We start from the raw sequence: 17,436 nt of genomic DNA, 5'->3' as shown, positions 1-17,436 counted from the left end.
ACTCAGCCTTTTTGAATCAAAAGCCCCTGTCTGTTGGCCTCTGAAAGACCCAGGCTGAACCAGTCTATGCAAACCTCCTGGGTGGTACGTCTCTGGAGGCGTTTACAGTCTCAGCAACTAGCCTTCATCGCCCCCACCGTTATTAGCTCCCGGGAGAGGCGTGGTAACCCTCCCCCGGAGCAGAAGATAATCATGCATAAACCATTCATAAATTGAATAAAAGGGTCCCCCAAGATACTGCATGGGGTTGCAATATCTGTCACAATGGGCTTCTATATACCAAGCAGCTCCAGACTCTCACTGCATGAAGTCATTTTTCACCCCTGGCTCTCGTTCATTGCACAGAGCAGTCTTGGTACAGAGCTAGTCGTGAGGAGTTTGGTCTGGCTTGAGAAGGGTTTGCTCCATCGCCAGCAATGCAGGGGTTTTACTTCAGCAAAGTGTGAGCAGCAAACGAAGGAGCACAGGCTGTAATTTGCCTCGTCCAGCACGGACGTCCGCCGTACAGCTTTCAGAGTTCAGACCTGCCCCCGTGTTCTTTGCATACGCATGATAAAAAGGTATTTGTTAGTTACTGACAGGCCTCTGCGTCAAGGGAGTCTGTCACTAGGGCTGTAGTCTCACTGCAAAGAGCCATCTGTAAAAACACACCTCTATCTCCATCCAAGAACCTAGAGATCTGGAGGTACAAAACCCCCACACCTCTTTCGCAGCGAAGACTTGGCCCAAGATGCTTTATAACCCAAGTTACGCAAAAACTTGCAAATGTCAGAACTCCCCCTGCACCTGCCCCCGATGGGTGAGATTCTAGAAAAGCTGGGGCTGGGTGGGAAGGCAAGGTGGGACAGGCACACAAGCGCCAAAAGGGCTTTAACTGCCCCAACCTGGAACTAACTTGCCTCACACAAACTTCAAGCTTTAAACGTCGGGTGAATTCAGGGTGGGGAACAAAATGTGCCTCCTGAGAGGAGAATGTTTCTGACAAGGACAAGGTCCAAAGTCATTGCACCAAGGAGCTCGATGTGCTTTAGAAGTATATCTATAAATAGCGCTAGGGTAAATCTGAGAGGCTTAATGATTTGTTGGAGAAGGAGCCATTGTCAATCGGGTCATCAGCTCTAGGGCACGGGCAAGAGACAGATGCAAACCCCACACAAGAGAGGGTTAAAGGCAGTCCCTCGTTTGGAAATCCATCCCAGCCTGCTGGCAATGCATGTCAATTGCTTCTGTGACCAGCGTCTTCCTGAATCAGATGGCTGCTGGACTTATTATAGACAACCCAGAGAAGCAGCACACGTGTTGGCAACCCAATGGCCTCCAGCTACCAGACTAGAAGTGGCCGTTCAGATAGGAGGCCTAGCAAGCATCTTAGTACTAACGGACGAGGGTTTTATTCAGAGCAGTGTCTGCCTGCTTTGTACGCAGGGAATGATTTGGATTTTGTTCATGGTTATGTTGCTTTCCGGTGTCTGCTGACCTCTGCTTGTTTTACTGTTGCCTTGTCCTCTCAACTCGGCACGCCTGTTTCGCCCACGTGTCAACAAGGGAATAAGAACTCTCTCCAACAGCGACCAGATTCTTTGTTACCTGTCTGCCCGGTGCTGAGCACCATGGAGTGTTTGGGCTTCCTCAATGCTCTCCTAATATAAACCTGCCAGCGGGGATGCTGTGTAACAAGTAACCCCATTCCCTTTTGGCATTAACAGCTGTGTTTGCATGGCTCTATGTCCCTTGACATTTTACAGAAGTTTAACACCTCAGGTGGTTCTTAGTTTCTGAAGTCCTGGAAGCATCCCTAAGGCACTACAAATGCAGTGCAGCCGAGGGGACGACCACATAGCAGCGTTTTTCCCCTCTTACTACCATGTGCTTTTTTGTAATTCAGACAGAAAAGCCACTGCACACAGCAACAGTGGGAACGGAGAATGCAAATGTCTCGATCCTAACACAGGACAAAGGGTAGTTGGAAAGAGTGAAGGGCCAGAAGGAAACATTGCATTACTAGGAGCTTGCTGTATTGTGTTCGTTCTTTAAGTGCAGACTTACTTGGCTTTGGAGATGAATTTGTAAGTGTCATTCCAATACGCCAGCAGATCTGTAGCCTCCTCGTCGTACACCCGGATGTTATGGTACTCGAAGACGCCTGGGAAGAAGTTATCTATTTCTCGAGTCACATTCAGAATGTACCGCACCCTGTGTGGAAGCAGAGGGCAGATAAGATTGGACAGACCGTCTCTGCAAGGAAATGGCTTTGCCTTGTTTTGAATCTGTTTAGAGCCAAGCAGTCAGAGTTACACGACTACAACACAGAGCAAGTCAAACTGGGAGTTAGACTTCAAAGCAGGGAGGAAAGGATTGATTGCGAGGCCAGGATAAGGGTTTGCTGTGGAATTTCTAACCTAGTCTCTGTGGAAGGGGCTTCGGTCTGCTGTGAATGGAAACCGAGCCAGGACTGGCCAGCCTGCCCATTCAGCCTGCTCTGTATTGCACAGAAGGGCCAGCAGTGGTCACTTGGCACATGCTACAATACAGCTTCATCTCTTCCTGCCAGCTGGAATCCATCCCCCTGGGAGAGAGACAATCCCGTTTCCAATCTCTCTTCCCATCGCGCCCGTTACCAGCAGTGTCAGGAGACTAGGCGGTAAGGGCATTAGCCTGAAGGGCCCTGCTCTCAACAATACAGGACCCTCCTAACACGCCTCTCTCCTGGGTCCAAGCAGGAGTAGCCGCCTTCATGCTGGGATTTGCACCAGGCCCTTCACTTCAATCCAAGACACCAGACTAGCCTCAGAATTAAGGCCACAGCGAGCAACTCCTGATGGTTGCATAGATCGGACCCCCTCATATTCTGCAGCTGCCCAGAACCCAGAGAAACTGGAAGGGCGCTGCCTGTGGTTGGGGCGGATTTGATTCTTCTCCCCAGCACAGACCGTTCTGAGCAGTGAGTGGCTGAGAGAAGCACATGGTATTCACATGTAAGACACCCCGAGCCCCTAAACTCATGAGAGATCTGCAAGCCTCCATGTCTTAGCAGACACAGCAGCTAAGGGGAAAATGCCCTTTGCCAGGCTAGGAGCAGGTGTCGGGTGGTGAGGACTGAAAAGCTCAGCTCAGGATGAGGAGAGATTGCTGTAGCCAGTGGTTTCCCGGCATGTTCTGTCTGGATCGATGTGGCCTACAGATGGGTCGCCTAACCCCAAACCTTACAGCCACGAAGGGGGAACGTTACCCCTTTGAGCTGCAAGATGCTCAGTGCAGCCCCTGCTCTAAGGCAGCGACGGCTGCTTTGACACACACTTGCCTGCCCAGGTGGTGAGGAGTGCCTCCGTGCAGCGCATGCGGGGTCTCATCCCACCCCACCCCAGGAGAGCAGCATGCGGAGCCCAACGAAAGGCCCCCCAGAGAACCAGCTCTGCACTGTCTATTCGGTGAGGGAACCGCAGATCTCGGTTACCCGTTGCTATGTGACAGTCAGCTGCCTGCACTCGTCGGTGGGTTTCAGTCAAGGTCAGGGCTACCGGAGCCTTTTCCTTCCCTGTCTTCGTATGGGGGACTTGGGGGCTGGGGTGCTACTTTGCCAGTTCGCTGTCACCATGCTAGGTTTGCAAGCCCTTGGTTAGCACACAGCAGCAGCAGGTCTGGGATGGAAATCTGGTTGTGCAGGGACTTAGGTAAGGCAAAGCCTTCCCACCCATGCCCAGCAACTTGCATGCAGGGGCCTGCTACACAGCTCAAAGCTGCTTACCCTCTGTTCTGTAAATCTTCCAAATTGGAGGCATTCCACTCAGAACCCTGTGCAAAAAATAAAAAAGGGAGCATCAGCAGGAGTGAAGCGCAGTGTACACCACCGGGAGGGACGGCCCCCGCCAGCCGGGTGCGAGCTGCAGGGAGGTAGCTGGCCAATCCAGTGCTGTAAACTGAGATTTGTTGAAAATAGACGGTAAAAGGGGAAAAAAAAAAAATAGTGCTCATGTCTCAAAGCGCAGACACTTATCTCACTTTACAATCAGAGCTGCCCTGAATCAACAGGAAGCCCTGCAAGACAGACCCAGGTAGAGCCCTAGTTAGTTTCCTGCAAAGCCACTGAGAAACCTAGTTCAGAAAAATAAAGACAGGCCCCCTCCCGCACAAGACCCTGCCACTGACTCTGCCCCATGGAAGAGACGCTGTCTGCAGAGAGACAGAGAGAGTGTGTGTGTAAAACCACTGAGACCCTCTCTACACGGGTTCCCACATCAAAGACCACATGAGTTTTTTCTCTTGCCTGTGTGAGCACAGAAACAGGCCAGGGAAGCAGGTTTTCGCTTCGCCATCTCACCAGCTTCTCTCCGCAGCGCAGACAGGGCCTCCAAGCCTAGCTGCTTGTCCACTACCCAAACGCTACAGATTGCGTGGGAATGAGGACGAAGGCCACCTTGGGAGCCAGTTGCTAAGAGGAGCGAAGGGAGGTGGAAGCTGCCCGCTTCCCCTGCCTCCTCCCGCAAAGTAGTTTCTGAACTGAAAGGGGGGGCGGGGGCGGGACGGGGACGAGGAGAGGCAAACGAAGCCAGCATGAGGGAGATGGACGAGCAGCTGCTTCAGAAGCCCAGACACTCTGCAGCCCATGATAAGAGTGGAGCAGCAAGGTTCCAACCCCTAAAGCATGGGCGGCTGCGTGACCGTGTGCCCAGCCCGAAGGGACGGACATCCATCCCGTGGAGCAAGCTGCTTGTGCAGTGGGAGCTGAACGGAGCAGAACTGGTGGAAACCGGCCCCACTCAGGGCAGGGTCAGCGGTGCCTGCATCCAGCCATGCTGGTAACTCTGACATGCCCGGACATTCTTCCATTCCAGACAATGCTGTGCAAATGAAACCCTTCCCAGCACATCCAGCTCGCAGCAAGGCTCGTGTATTCCCACTGGGATATACATTACTGCGCTGCGATGGGGTCCTCTGGCCTTTCCCGCACGTGCTGTAGAAACCTTGGGGAGGTAATTTTTAAACACATCAGTTCAGCTGATTCTCTCCTCAAATGAACACACACCGTTAAAACGATGACAGCATCATCACACGGGGCCAGGCCAGGCCGGTGCACTGAACAGCACGCTATGAAGACGAGCGTCTCCCCACAAAGCTCCATGCTTTGGTGCCTGGGACTGGGAAGAAAACTAGCGGCGCTTGAGCTAACTCCAGGGAGATCACAAGCCCCATGAGGAGCCCCTTGCTAGCCGACCGAGAGCAGCCAGCCCACATGCTCTCTGCTCTGCCCAAGCCGTCAAAGTGAGTCAGCCCGCTAGCTGCAGCAGGTTCATACCTCCCAGTCATGGGAACCACGTCGCCCCCGGCTTGCTCTGCTTAACAGACCCGGACACAGGCAGTTACTCAGATTTCTTCATCCCTCCCTGGGTTCTAACAGGGCTCTCTCCTGCTAGTGAGATGCACCAAGCCGTCCAGAGATTTCACGGCACAGCCTTGGCCTCTCAGCTGTATTGTGCTCAGGAATGAAATTGCTGGCTGAACACAACCTTACTGGTCTCTACCTTGCGTCCGTCCCTGGCTGCTGCGAGCCATAGAGACGGACTTTGCTGGGTGCTGCCTGGGGAGCCTTTCCTGCATGGGCTTGCTTGCATCCAAGTCCCAGAAGCTGTCTGAAGTTGCCTGGATTACTTCTGACTAATCTGATGAGCTTGTATGAACTTCTCACTAGAAACTACCTGGGCAAAGCAAGTCATGAGCCTGAGACACTTCTGCTGCTTAACTGTTCCTGCCTCCCCTCCACCAGCACAATATCTTGGGAGCGCTCACATTTCACCACATTATGCCTCGGGAGCTAGCTTCAGGAGAGAGGGAGAGACGTGGCCTCCTTGCTTGGGATGGATTGGCTAGTTCAAGAAGGAGTGGCTCTGTTTAAAAAGGAGCAGACCTCACGCTAAGCCAACAAAGCCAGGGTCCATCCCCTGGGGCTGGGAAGTCAAGGGGAGGGCTGACTCGTCCTTGGAGCTGCGGTAAGTAGACAGGCCCTGGCAGCGATGAAAGGCAGTTAAGTAACCACAACATTAAAGGAAAAATGTTTACGCAGCCTTAAGTGGATAATCTGCAGGGTTCTTTGTTAGGCTCCTCTGTTCCCAGCTGAGAAATGAGTTCAAAAGATCTCTACTGTTACAGGAAGTGTAATTCCACCTGTGACTTATACAGCCCTTCCCTGCTTGGGTTCCAGTTTGCTTTCTTTGTCACTGCTGTGTCCTCCCAAGGAGAGGTACACCCCGGTGACCTCACACGCAGGCTCCCGTATAGGAAGAGACGGGCTAGGGATTTGACTGTTACATGCCAGTAGAAACAGGGCGCGAACTCAGGTTCGAGCGCAGAAATACAGAGCTAAGACTTGTTTCCCTCATCTGGGAGCTGTGGAAGGGAGCTGCAGCAAGGCTGGATTGATCACATTGGGGTCAGTACATCCAAGACACCAGCCAGCTCTTAGCCAATAGTACCTCGCCTTACGCATGAGCTCTAGGAGCAGTTACTGTTCCACTGATGGGAATGTTACTTCACACAGAGATCAGCCCACTGGCGGGAAGAGGCATTATTTGCTTGAGAGGCCTGTTCTCAGTCACACAGAAATCGTGGGATTACCAACAGATTCAACCTTGCAGAGTCCTGGCCTTAAGGGCTTACCAGAAAGACATGGTCAAATATCTGCGTGGGACTGTCCATCTGCCCAAGAATCACGATCATTTCATTGTCAATGAACTCCTTGAACTCCCGCAGGTTGCACACCATCTGCATCTCCAGCTCTGTGCGGATCTGAGGAGGAGAAGAAGGCCGAGTTTCCCCAGGTGAATAAAGGGACAATGCCCATGTTGCGCAATGCCCTCTGTGCTCCCGCTAGCCACCCTCCTCACCCGCAGTATTCTCCCGCACGCGCGATGGTGGGCTCCCCGCTCACCTCTTTGGACGTGATGTTCTCCAAGTCTTTCTGCATCATGATCTCCCTTAACTTGGTTTTAATTAACCGCTCTGTGCGCTCACGCTCCGTGGGGCTAGGAGAAGGAAGCAACAGCCACTTACTGCTAGATTGGGTAGAGTTGATTCACAGTGGTTTTTAACGGGTTAATGACGCTATGCAGATACACCTAGAGCGAGACACTGCTGAGAAGATCCCCACCTGGGAGGAATCTAACGCTTTACCTCTGGATCCCCTTAAACCCAGATCAGGTTCACAGCTGTGCTTTATATGGAACAGAAACGCCATTGGATGGATCCAGTACTTTAATGGCGCTCCATAAAAACCTCTCCAGTATTTTGCTGTTTCAGTGGCTTCAGGCAGCGTATTACCCCCCTGCTAGTCTCTCAGCTTCCCCCTTACCTTTCTTGGAAAGGTAACAGCTCCACACCTCCTTACATGGAGACAGACTGCAGCTAAGCCTGCATGCATTCCACCAGCCTCTGCTGCCTGTCGCCTTATCGCTGGGTGCAAAAATAGCTTTACTAATCAACCAGGACGGTGGCAGTTGTACTGTAGCTCCGGTGCTCTGAGCTGGCTCACCCATCGTCTAAAGATGGGGCCCAGCGGTAACATCTCACACCTATTCTAGCAGTCTGTAACGCTGCCAAGACAGTAAATGCATGGAGGTTTCTGCTTTATGAACATCTAGAATTCCTCTCCAGCTGGTGGTTTATGAGTAAGAGAATTACAAAAATACTGGTGCTTTTAATCACAGAGCCCTGCCTGGGACTCCATAGGTCTCAGTCAGATTTTTCAGTGGAGAAAGGGTGGGGGTTTTAAACATGAACAAATCATGGCAGACTATTAAGCTGGCAGCCTGCTAGAGTCTTGCCGCTCACTTCCCTGTATGTTAAAGACAATCAGGTGTGAAGACTCATTGGCAGCTGAAATGCCCCACACGATTATTCACTCACTGCTCTGCTAAGACAACCTGAGCCCTGCGTGCTGTAATGAAATCTATGGGAAGGAACACAGTGGGCAAGCAGCCTGTGATGGCAAAAAGGCGCGTCCTCCGTTATCCTCGGGGGGAGTGTGGGGAAGGAGCTCTCGAGGTAATGCCACAATTACTGACAGAACTGGTTGGGACCGATTCGTAAGCGGGCAGCTTGGAAACCTGGCCCCACTACCAGCACGGCCATCTCAGTCGCTGTCCTGACGCGCGCCACCAGCCAGTGTCTGAGCATCATGCATCTTCCCACCCCGTTCCTCAAGGGGATAAAAGCCCTCGTCTCTACCCCACATTTAATCATTAGGCACGCTGACTGGATCAGCTGCTTGAGGCTTCCCAGCTAAGAGGCCTGAAGGCTTCTGGGCCACGCAGCAAGAACAAAATAAAAACCCAGTTTATTATAAACCAGCAACATGCCCATGTAAGCTCCTGAGCTGGTCTGGTGGTCTAGGCACAGGAGTGGGAGACAAGCTCCTGGGTTCTACTCTCAGCTCTGCCACCGATTCCCTCTTGGGGCCTTGAGCAAGTCACTTCGCCTTCCCCATCTGTCAAAGGGGATAGTATTGCCCAGACTGAGGGCCGTACGGAGCTCTGGAAGTGCTAAGAATCAGCACTGAAAAGGACACACAGGGTTTCCATTAGCTAGTCTTCCAGCCTTGATGTTTGTTTAATCCGGGATCCACCTATGAACTTGCAATGCTTCCTGCTGACAAGGCATGAAGCCCGATCCCATGGGGCAGCGTCTCCTCCTGCAGAGGTTTGGTGCCGCACGCGGCACAGCCTCTCTGCCCAGCAGAGACAGGTTGACTTACACGTCCGTGAAGAGGGCGGGGGAGTCGGGCCGGTGCGATTGCACGTCCTGCATGGCGTTCCATTCGTTGACTGAAGACTGGTCGGAGTTGATGTGGCTCTCATAGTAACTGACCCACGTGAGGAAGAGGCTCCCTGGGTAGTAGTTGTGACTTCGGGCCACCTCGCAGGCCTTGTGTAAACTCTGCAGGGCAGACCTGGAAGAAGCCCCAACACATCAGCATGTCCCCCCGGTGACGAGGAGCAAACCCCAGAGTCCCACCATTCCCGTTCACTGCAGGTGGTTGGGCTATGGGGCAGCACATCCTGCCTCTGTCGGTCAGTCCCCAGGTCTGAACCTGGATGCAGTGGTACTCTCGGCCTACAGCTGCCTGGAAAGGTTACTGCTTAATGCAGCGCCTGACTGTAAAGTCAGCTCTGGACTCACACACACCGCAAAGGTCTGCAGTTCTGAGTCAAAAGAACCCTGCGAAGCGGCAGCTCACGCTGAGTGCCCTTCGCAATACGTCACGGGAATCATTCTGAAACCTCGTACCGGCCTTTGGCGAGCCCCTCAGCCCTGCCTGTCATGCCACTCACTGCACACACGCGAGGCTACGTGCCCCCTGGAGCTGAAGAAATGATCATATTGATGTTACAGACTCTGCATTGTTTGCCACCAGTTATTGTACCCAGGCAGCACAGCTCCCTGTGTGTCTGAGCAAGGCACTGAGGCCATGTGCCTGGGTCTCGGAAGACATGGGGGACACACAGCAGCACCTGCTTTGTGAAAGCAGAAGCATCTAAAATGCCTTGGATAAAGGAGCCCTGGGACAGATCACAGGGAGTCCTTACCACATTGCTTGAACGGACACTGGCTTGAACACATGGACCCTGTTGTCCGTTGATACGCTGAACCCTCTGGTGAAAGAAAAAAATTGACCCATTAAGAATGAGACACTTATCACAGAGTCTTTTTTCAGCCAACAACCATTGATTTGTAACCAGCCAGGACAGCAAAGGGATAATCCGAGGCACACATTGGTTTGGCCAGTTTCAGCTAGAGGACTGATGCAATAGCATGGTACAGCTCTGGGCAGGCTCATTTCTAGTGGCTGCTGTTCAGCGACGAAGCCAGGACACTGGCTGAAATAAAGGCATTCGTCAGCCACAGAAGCAGCAGTGCCCAGGTGAGCAGTTTACCCAGGCTACATTCAAGTTCAAAACCAGAAATGGAAACTACACAGTACAGCTGAGCGCGGCAACCAAAGCAGCAAAGGTCACTGTCTGGGCAGTCCATACAGCTGGCACTGAGAGGAGTTTACAATCCAGGAGGACATCGGGCAAGGAAGACATCACACTTATGTTTACGTTAGCAGAATATGGTTGTCCCTACAGGTGCTACACAGCCACACTTGATAGGATCCCTTTTCAGAAGCTTTCACCCCCGTCCCCTCCCCACATACAGCGTGAAAGCTTCTTAGCAGCTTATGCACACACATGCGTAAGCTGCTGCCTAACTGCAAGGCAACTGGTTGCCGTCTCCTATGACTACTGTGATTTGAAGGACAGCCTGAACTGCCCATATTGACAAGAATTTGAATGCGATTCCACACAGTATCCTCTGTGTGCAGTATAATGAACAGAACATGGAAGCCCTCTGCTTCCCAGACACTTACCCATCCCCATCCAAGTGAATAAGGGTGTCGCTCCACAGGGGCAGCACCAAGCCCATTGTGCAAGTGCTACTGTAAGAAGAAACAGAAGGTCAGCTATTGTGCCACCTGCTTCCCCCAGCTACTCTGCAAATTGTACAGCAACGGTTGCAAACCCATTTGTATTGATCTGAAATACTGACCAGACCCCTCTCTAACCTGTGTCTTGTTCTCTACAGGTGTCCTTGGAAGTGCAAGCGGTGTTGGATATGGGCTGTTAACCAAAGCTGGGGTCTGCTCGTCCCCCTGCAGCAAGCTTGTAATGTTCGTGTTTCCCAGGGTGAATTCTGAAGTGACATCAGAGCAGCAGGCTCTATGCAGGAGGGCAGAGGCCGGGTCACCCAATTTTCAGTCAACTCAAGGTTTTTACACTTGAACGAAAGGAACCGTTCTGATTTCTTTCAGGTTTGCCAACACAAGTGGCTCATTTCTAGCTGCGACTTTGGAATCCAAGGTTCTCTGTTTTTATTGGTCATTCAGCCACAGCTGCTAGGAACTCAGGTGAGTGTAATTTAATGCTCCTCTGAATGACGGCAGTGGGAAGGAAGGTATGGTAGGTTGTGCATCGCAGCACACCACCCCCATGTGCGGATTTCCCTTTGCCCCCACGGTGGCTAAGCTCAGGCTGCCACAAGAGACGCTTATGGGAAATGTCACTGTTCTTCCAATAGCTGCTATGTCTTTTCCCTCATTTGACTAGCATGCCACGTTTGGTCACATGGAAATGCTTTGTCCTCTCTGAAAGAAGAGGGAAACTCTGGGATAAAAACAGAAATAAAGTGATGGAAGAACTGACGGGGGAAAAAAACTGTATGTGTCAGGTTGCCAAGGGGAAAAGCCAAACCCAAATTAGGAGGAAATTGCTGGGTGCTCAAAGCAGGTGTTTTCAGGGAGCGTCAGATTCTATTGTCCGGCTCTCCAATTCTTCGCACTGGACTCAGTGTGCTGCCTAACACCCCCCTGGGTGACTGGAGCTCAGGGAGGCAAACAGACAGAATGGACTGCGAAAATGCACACCCCCTGCACACACGCACGCAGGAATGGCCGTAGTGCCCGGCCCCAGGAGACAGCCACAGGCAACTATTTCTGTTGACTAAACGAGATGAGCTCATGGAAAAATGAGTTTTTAAAAGGCGACCCAAGGTGGCCGGGGTATTTTTAGTGATACTTTTCCGCAAGCGTTTATCAGGGACCTTAGCAACAAGTCTGTATCGAGTTATAAATAGCAAGTGGGCTGGAGGGAAGGGGGGGAGAAGAGGGAGAGCTTGACAGTCTAGAACCCAAGTAACTAGCACAAAGCTCAGAAAGCCTGCACAGCATCTATCTGAGCGTTTGAGACTCGGTGTGAGGGAGCCCTCACTTAGCTGCATTCCAGGGGGCAGCACTGGTATGCCAGACCCAAGAGCAAATTCCCAGCTCACAGAATTCTGCGCAAGAACAACTTGTTTGTAAGTTGCGCAAGAACGTAATAATTGTGTTAGTGCACCCATGATTTTCAACCCCGCTGCACACAGCACCAGCTGCGCACGGGCCCCAGTTCTTTTGTCCCAGTTGCTTCTGAGCCAAGCTTCCCAAGCACCGCTACAAATTAAGCACAGTGGCTGCTGGGATATCTAAATGACAACCAGGAAGGCAGTTTCAAAGGCGAACGGTTTCAGCCAGCCATGTGATGGCCGTGTAACAACCCTGGAGGAATATTTCTGACATGCATCGCACATAACTTTAAGGTTGGTAACATTCATTCTCATACTGCAGCTCTATTCAGATGTTCTGGGGCTGGTGCATACTCGCTGTTTCTCAAGGTAACTTCACAGGAAATTAACAAGAGGGCTCAGGACCTGGGTTCCTTTTCTCTCCCCTCTTAGCTAAGACCCAGATGGGTTTGTGATGCTTTAGGGTGCATGTCCTCCCACCCCACCCCACACCCTACAAGAGCCCAGAGTCCTATTTTAAGAAGTCTCTACCCTACAGCAGCCGGCAGGCCTCTCCACGGCTTCTGGATACACAGACAGCAAAGATGACTCAGTGGCCACATTTTGCGACCCTTTGGAGAGGTCACCACAATTTACATAAATACCGTGAAAGCATGACACCATGCTGACACACAAACGGCTGGAGAGCGCACGCACTGCGTAACCTCTGCCACCAGAGCGCCTGGCATTTCCTTCGGGCTCTTTGTGTCCCCACCACAACCGAGCCCCCTCCAGGCCTCAGCAAGGGGCTGCGCATCTGACTGCTCCCCCTGACCGGGGAAAGGCATCTATTGTTACAGTTTTTTATTGTATAGACTCTAGGGAAATCAGACAAGCCGGCTCCAGCGTTTTTGCCGCCCCAAGCGGCAGGAAAAAAAAAAAAGCCACGATCGGCGGCACTTCTACTGCCGCCGCTTCATTCTTTAGCGGCAATTCGGCGGCTGGTCCTTCCCTCCGAGAGGGACTGAGGGACCTGCCGCTGAATTGCCGGCGAAGAGCCGGACGTGCCGCCCCAAGCACCTGCTTGCTGCGCCGGTGCCTGGAGCCGGCCCTAGGATAAGCAGGGCTTTGGGTCTTGCCGCTTACTGCTTTCAAAACTCCTGCATCCACACGGGAGATTGGTGACACTATTTTTCGGGACTTCCAAATGCTGCCCATCCTCTGTCCCTCCCAACTCCGTGCTGCTTCCCTACGTTCCAAGTCCCACAGCCTAAGGTTTGCGTTTCAGAGAGGCACCAAGCCTCCAGGCTCCCCCACCCCTCTTTCAAGATATTAGAAGGCAATTTGGGGGCTGGAGAGGCGAGTCTAGAGGCTGAAGCAGTCTGCCTAGATACCTGTCATTGGAAGAGAAATCCATTCCTAGGACAATGCTTTCCTCAGTGTCTTGTCTGCCATTGGTTGAAACTACCACCATGTATCTAGTGCGGTTCTGGTACGTACTTTCCAGTCTTACTGCCTAAGGGTCAAGGAGACAAAAAAAAAAAAAAAGGTCAGCAGCAAAGCCAGTGAAACATACAGTTGTGACTTACAAAGCATCATTCCATGCTGATGTTAGGCCCAACCAGGCATTTTGCACCAGCGCAGAAGACCACAGCCTCTACGCTGGGTACACAGTACTGCAGCCAATACAGAAATCAGCATCATTCTCTCACCCACCAACCACTTGCCTGCAGACGTGCCCTGTTCAACCAGGTTGCGTTCAAACACTCTTGCCATCAGTACCTGGGGAGAGCTGCCACAGTCCTCTGGGCAAGTTGGCATAGGTAGTCCTGGGAGGTGCTGCGTGCTCTGAACCCGATGGGCACAGGGCGGGCTCAGTGCCACCCAGAAGTTACGTAGCACCTCAGAGATGGGTCCTTCCCTGAAGCTATCCACACTGAATTATGGTAGTTCTTTAAATGGTTGACTGACTAGTTGATTCTCTCCCCCCAAAACCAAGCACAGCTGGTGAAACTCAGGCAGCAGCCTTCCGGCGTGCTTTGAACACTGACCGCAAGAGAGGCAAGTCAGCAAGATCCAGGAAGGCTGCATCACAGAGCCCGGTATATTTACAAGAAGCCAAGAGGAACTACATTCAAATGACCTGAGCAAGTCTTCGTAAGATCAGAAGTTGATTAGCCGTGGCATGCCAAGGGGACGGCACACAGACAGAGTGCATTTAGCTAGGCCAGGTTTGCCCATATGGATCTGTGGCAGGCAGTTCCTTTTGCTTTTAGTGCTTTTGGGCTCGGTCCCAAGACATCTGCAGTTATTTTAGTCACAGAAACCCAATTAAAGATAAACTGGGAGGCCATTAGGGAGGAGATGTCTTAATGATGATCTGTTGGGTCATGTCTAATGTAGCCCAGAGTCCGAGTGTTTACATTCGCATTGTTACATGGCTTCCTGAACTTCTCAGTGAGCCATGGGGAGCCAATGAGGATGAGAAAAGCCTTGTCTACATGAGCAGCATCAGGGAAGCCTCCCAGTGTTGTAGCAGGAGCAACAGCCGGCACAGAGGAGCGACTGGCATTTCAGCCACCACTAGACCAGACCTATCCGACACTGCAGCAGACTAGAACCACGACAAGGCACCTGGCTTGCAGTGTGATGGGGTGCTGGCAGACTGGAAGAGACACTGCGTGGTGGGAGAGGTGCCCTCACTCCACTCTGCTCAGGAGTCACCACGCTGGAGCCAGCCTGATTTGCCTTCTCATTCCTTGCTCCAGTGAGGAGGAGGGACATGAGTTTGCATTTCTGCAGGCCAGCCCTTCCAGACGGGATCGCTGCCAAAGGGGCGACTTCTAGCACTAGCAGCTGACACCAGATCGCAGAGGAAACGGCTGCGCCTGACCCCAAAGAGCAGAGGACAACCGGGGTCTTGGCGGTTCAATTTTTCCACCCACATTAGGACACAAACCCCAGAGGATAAAACCAAGAGAGTGAGCAAGCAGTGAGCAGCACAACCACCACCCTGCACCCAGGGACCTGTCCCAGGCTCCAGAGGCCTGTCTGCAGCCAGAGGATTAGTGTAATCTCATTTACTTCACAAAACCAATCTAGGTAGCTGTAATTAGCTGCGTGGTTTTAATGTAAGACCCTTTAGAGCAGGGCTGCCCAAGCAGGTGTCAAAGGTCACATGGCCTCAAGTCACTGAGACAGGACTTTCATCGGAATGATTAAGAGAAACTGACTTTTTAGGATCAGCATTTAATACCTCCGTGCCCGCTGAGAGCCACCGGGGTGCAGCTGAGGCAATCTGTTTCGCTAAATTGACCGGAATGATCAATAATCAGCTCTGCTCTTCTAAACCAGGTGACACCAGAGGATCTCAAAGCAATTCACAAACAATTAGAGTCTCAACATGCCTGTGAGGGAGCTGCAATTCCCAGTCCCCTCCTTCAAAGCGGGATCTCATGCTCTACCAATGGCAGTGATGAAGCACAACAGAATCAGCTGCAATAATTACTACCCACCCAAATGACATGGCTGTCCTAGCAATGGTGGGTTAAGCAGAGTCACTGGGACAACACCAGCCGATCCAGGCGAGAGAACGTTCTCTTCTCAAATTAAGAAACTTACCTACGTACTGGTAATATAAAATCTATTGCAGCTATTCCTGTAACCAGGGTCTGTCTATAGACCACATGTTGTGATTACAACACAGCTTTCCCCTCAGCTGCAAACTTGTTTTGACCACAAATGACATCATGCAGTATTTAGCAACCCACTATGCAGGTCCAAAGCCGATACAGAGGTCTTACCCATCACCTAGATGGGGAGTACAGAAACCAGCAATGCCTACAACAGGACCGTGAGAATTTATAAGCTGGAAATTTGGTTTGGATACAGAACAAGATTATTTTTTAAGTTTAAAAGCCAGCTACCCAATTTCTACATTCTTCCGCATTCCAGAAGGTTCTTGTACAACTTAACCCATTGCCTTCCTGCTACTGGTCTTACACTGGTCCATTAAAGGGCCCAATCCTGCTCCCTTTGAAGTCCCTGAGAAGTCTGCCCATTGCTCCAACAGGAACAAACGCAGACTCTTCCGCTGTCCTCTAAAAAGTGACACTCACCCTCCAAAGAGCAGCTGCCAACACACAAGAAGAGAGGTGGGTTTTTACGCTGTTTACACTACAAGTCTCAGCTGAACGTATTATTTTAAATGAGTCTCTTGCAGCTCTGTGCACCCTTCATTTGTGAGGAATCAATTCAATTCAGACGGACTTCTGACCTCAGCCTCGTGCAAGACACTAGCATTCGCACTGAACGCCACACAAAAGGCTGTCTCTCTCTTAGCCTACACAGTCCTTATTCAGCTGTTAACAGGGCAAACTGGTCTCACAAGGCACAGTGCAGCCAGCAATACTGCTGAGTAATGCAGCCTCAAACATTCTGACTTTGGGCCCCAATCTGAGAGGTGCCAAGAGCCCCCTGGGACGTGAGTGCTCTGCATGCTCATGGCCTTCTGCATCAGGCCTCTGGCTTGTCTGGGCTGAGTTATTCCACATGCAATTGCAAAGCACTCGCCAGCCTCCTTTTTAAACGGCACATGCTTTGCAGTAACATCAGCTGCTTTCCTCTTCTGTGTGTAAGGAAGATCCGGCTACAGGGAAAGCCAGGAGGAAAGTGCAAACTAGCAGTGCCGGAACATCTCTTCTGGTGCTTGGCTAGGCCTGGTGAGGTATAAACTGCTGTGGCAGATTCAAGAGATGAACCCAGACAACACAAGAGAGCCCCATCAATGCTAATGGAGGACAAGAGAGCCAATGAAGATCTTCGAAATGTTTAGATACTGCCAGTGCCTCCGGCCGGCACTCCCCTCTGTTTCTGGAGGCTTCCAGGACAAAGTAACTGTAATGCCACCACTTCAGTTCCATAGCATCTTTCACGGGAGGATCTCAATGTGCTAACTAACCAACAAGTCTTTGCTCATAACACCACGGCAAAATAGGCATGAGCCACACAGGGATTACTTCTCCCACTAAGGGAATGCAGTCACATCTGGGGTAGTACATGGCAGCTGCTCAACAGCCCACAGTAACACCATGCAATGATGTAGAAAGGGAAGATGAGAACCCAAATGACTCTACAGGGGGGTATTTCAGGTAGGCTGGATATAATCAGTAGGGCTCTGTGTCTCTCACGGAGGTTGCGGAAGTCACGGATTCTGTGACTTTCCATGACCTCCGTGACTTCTGCAGCGGCCGGTGTGGCTGGCTCCAGGGCAAGCCGCTCGGGCAGCCCCGCAGCCAACCACACCAGCCGCTGCTGGAGCTGTCCTGGGGACCGCCTGAGCAGTGGTCCATGGCAGCGGTCCCAGGACGGCTGGAGCAGCCGCTGTTGGCGGGCCCTGGCAACTGGTGCCACTGACCCCCTCAGCAGCACCCCCCCCCCCGGGCACTCCCACAGCAATGACACCCCCTCCCCCCAAAGATGTAGTCAGGGGTATTTATAGTACAAGTCATGGACAGCTCATGGGCTGTGAATTTTGGTTTATTGCCCATGACTTTTATTCAAAATACCCTTGACTAAATTGTATCCTTA

At 51.8% G+C, this 17,436-nt stretch overlaps 1 protein-coding gene across 1 annotated transcript in view; it reads right to left on the bottom strand.

Annotated features, from left to right (window-relative positions):
- Positions 1 to 17,436, bottom strand: part of SSH2 (slingshot protein phosphatase 2) — a 59,478-nt gene that overhangs the window by 12,579 nt on the left and 29,463 nt on the right. The window contains exons 4-11 of the mRNA XM_024218498.3: positions 13,242 to 13,363; positions 10,400 to 10,468; positions 9,576 to 9,641; positions 8,744 to 8,938; positions 6,923 to 7,016; positions 6,652 to 6,780; positions 3,746 to 3,792; positions 2,047 to 2,193 (exon numbers count right to left, since the gene is read on the bottom strand). Of these exons, the coding sequence (XP_024074266.1) occupies positions 2,047 to 2,193; positions 3,746 to 3,792; positions 6,652 to 6,780; positions 6,923 to 7,016; positions 8,744 to 8,938; positions 9,576 to 9,641; positions 10,400 to 10,468; positions 13,242 to 13,363 (869 nt within the window). The remainder of the gene's footprint in view (positions 1 to 2,046; positions 2,194 to 3,745; positions 3,793 to 6,651; positions 6,781 to 6,922; positions 7,017 to 8,743; positions 8,939 to 9,575; positions 9,642 to 10,399; positions 10,469 to 13,241; positions 13,364 to 17,436) is intronic.

The sequence above is a fragment of the Terrapene carolina genome, unplaced genomic scaffold (genome assembly GCF_002925995.2).
Source record: "Terrapene carolina triunguis isolate 2854851 unplaced genomic scaffold, T_m_triunguis-2.0 Scaffold231, whole genome shotgun sequence".
Lineage (NCBI taxonomy): Eukaryota > Metazoa > Chordata > Testudines > Emydidae > Terrapene > Terrapene triunguis.
Note: the sequence above shows the minus strand (reverse complement) of the source record. Positions and strands in the feature narration are given on the sequence as shown.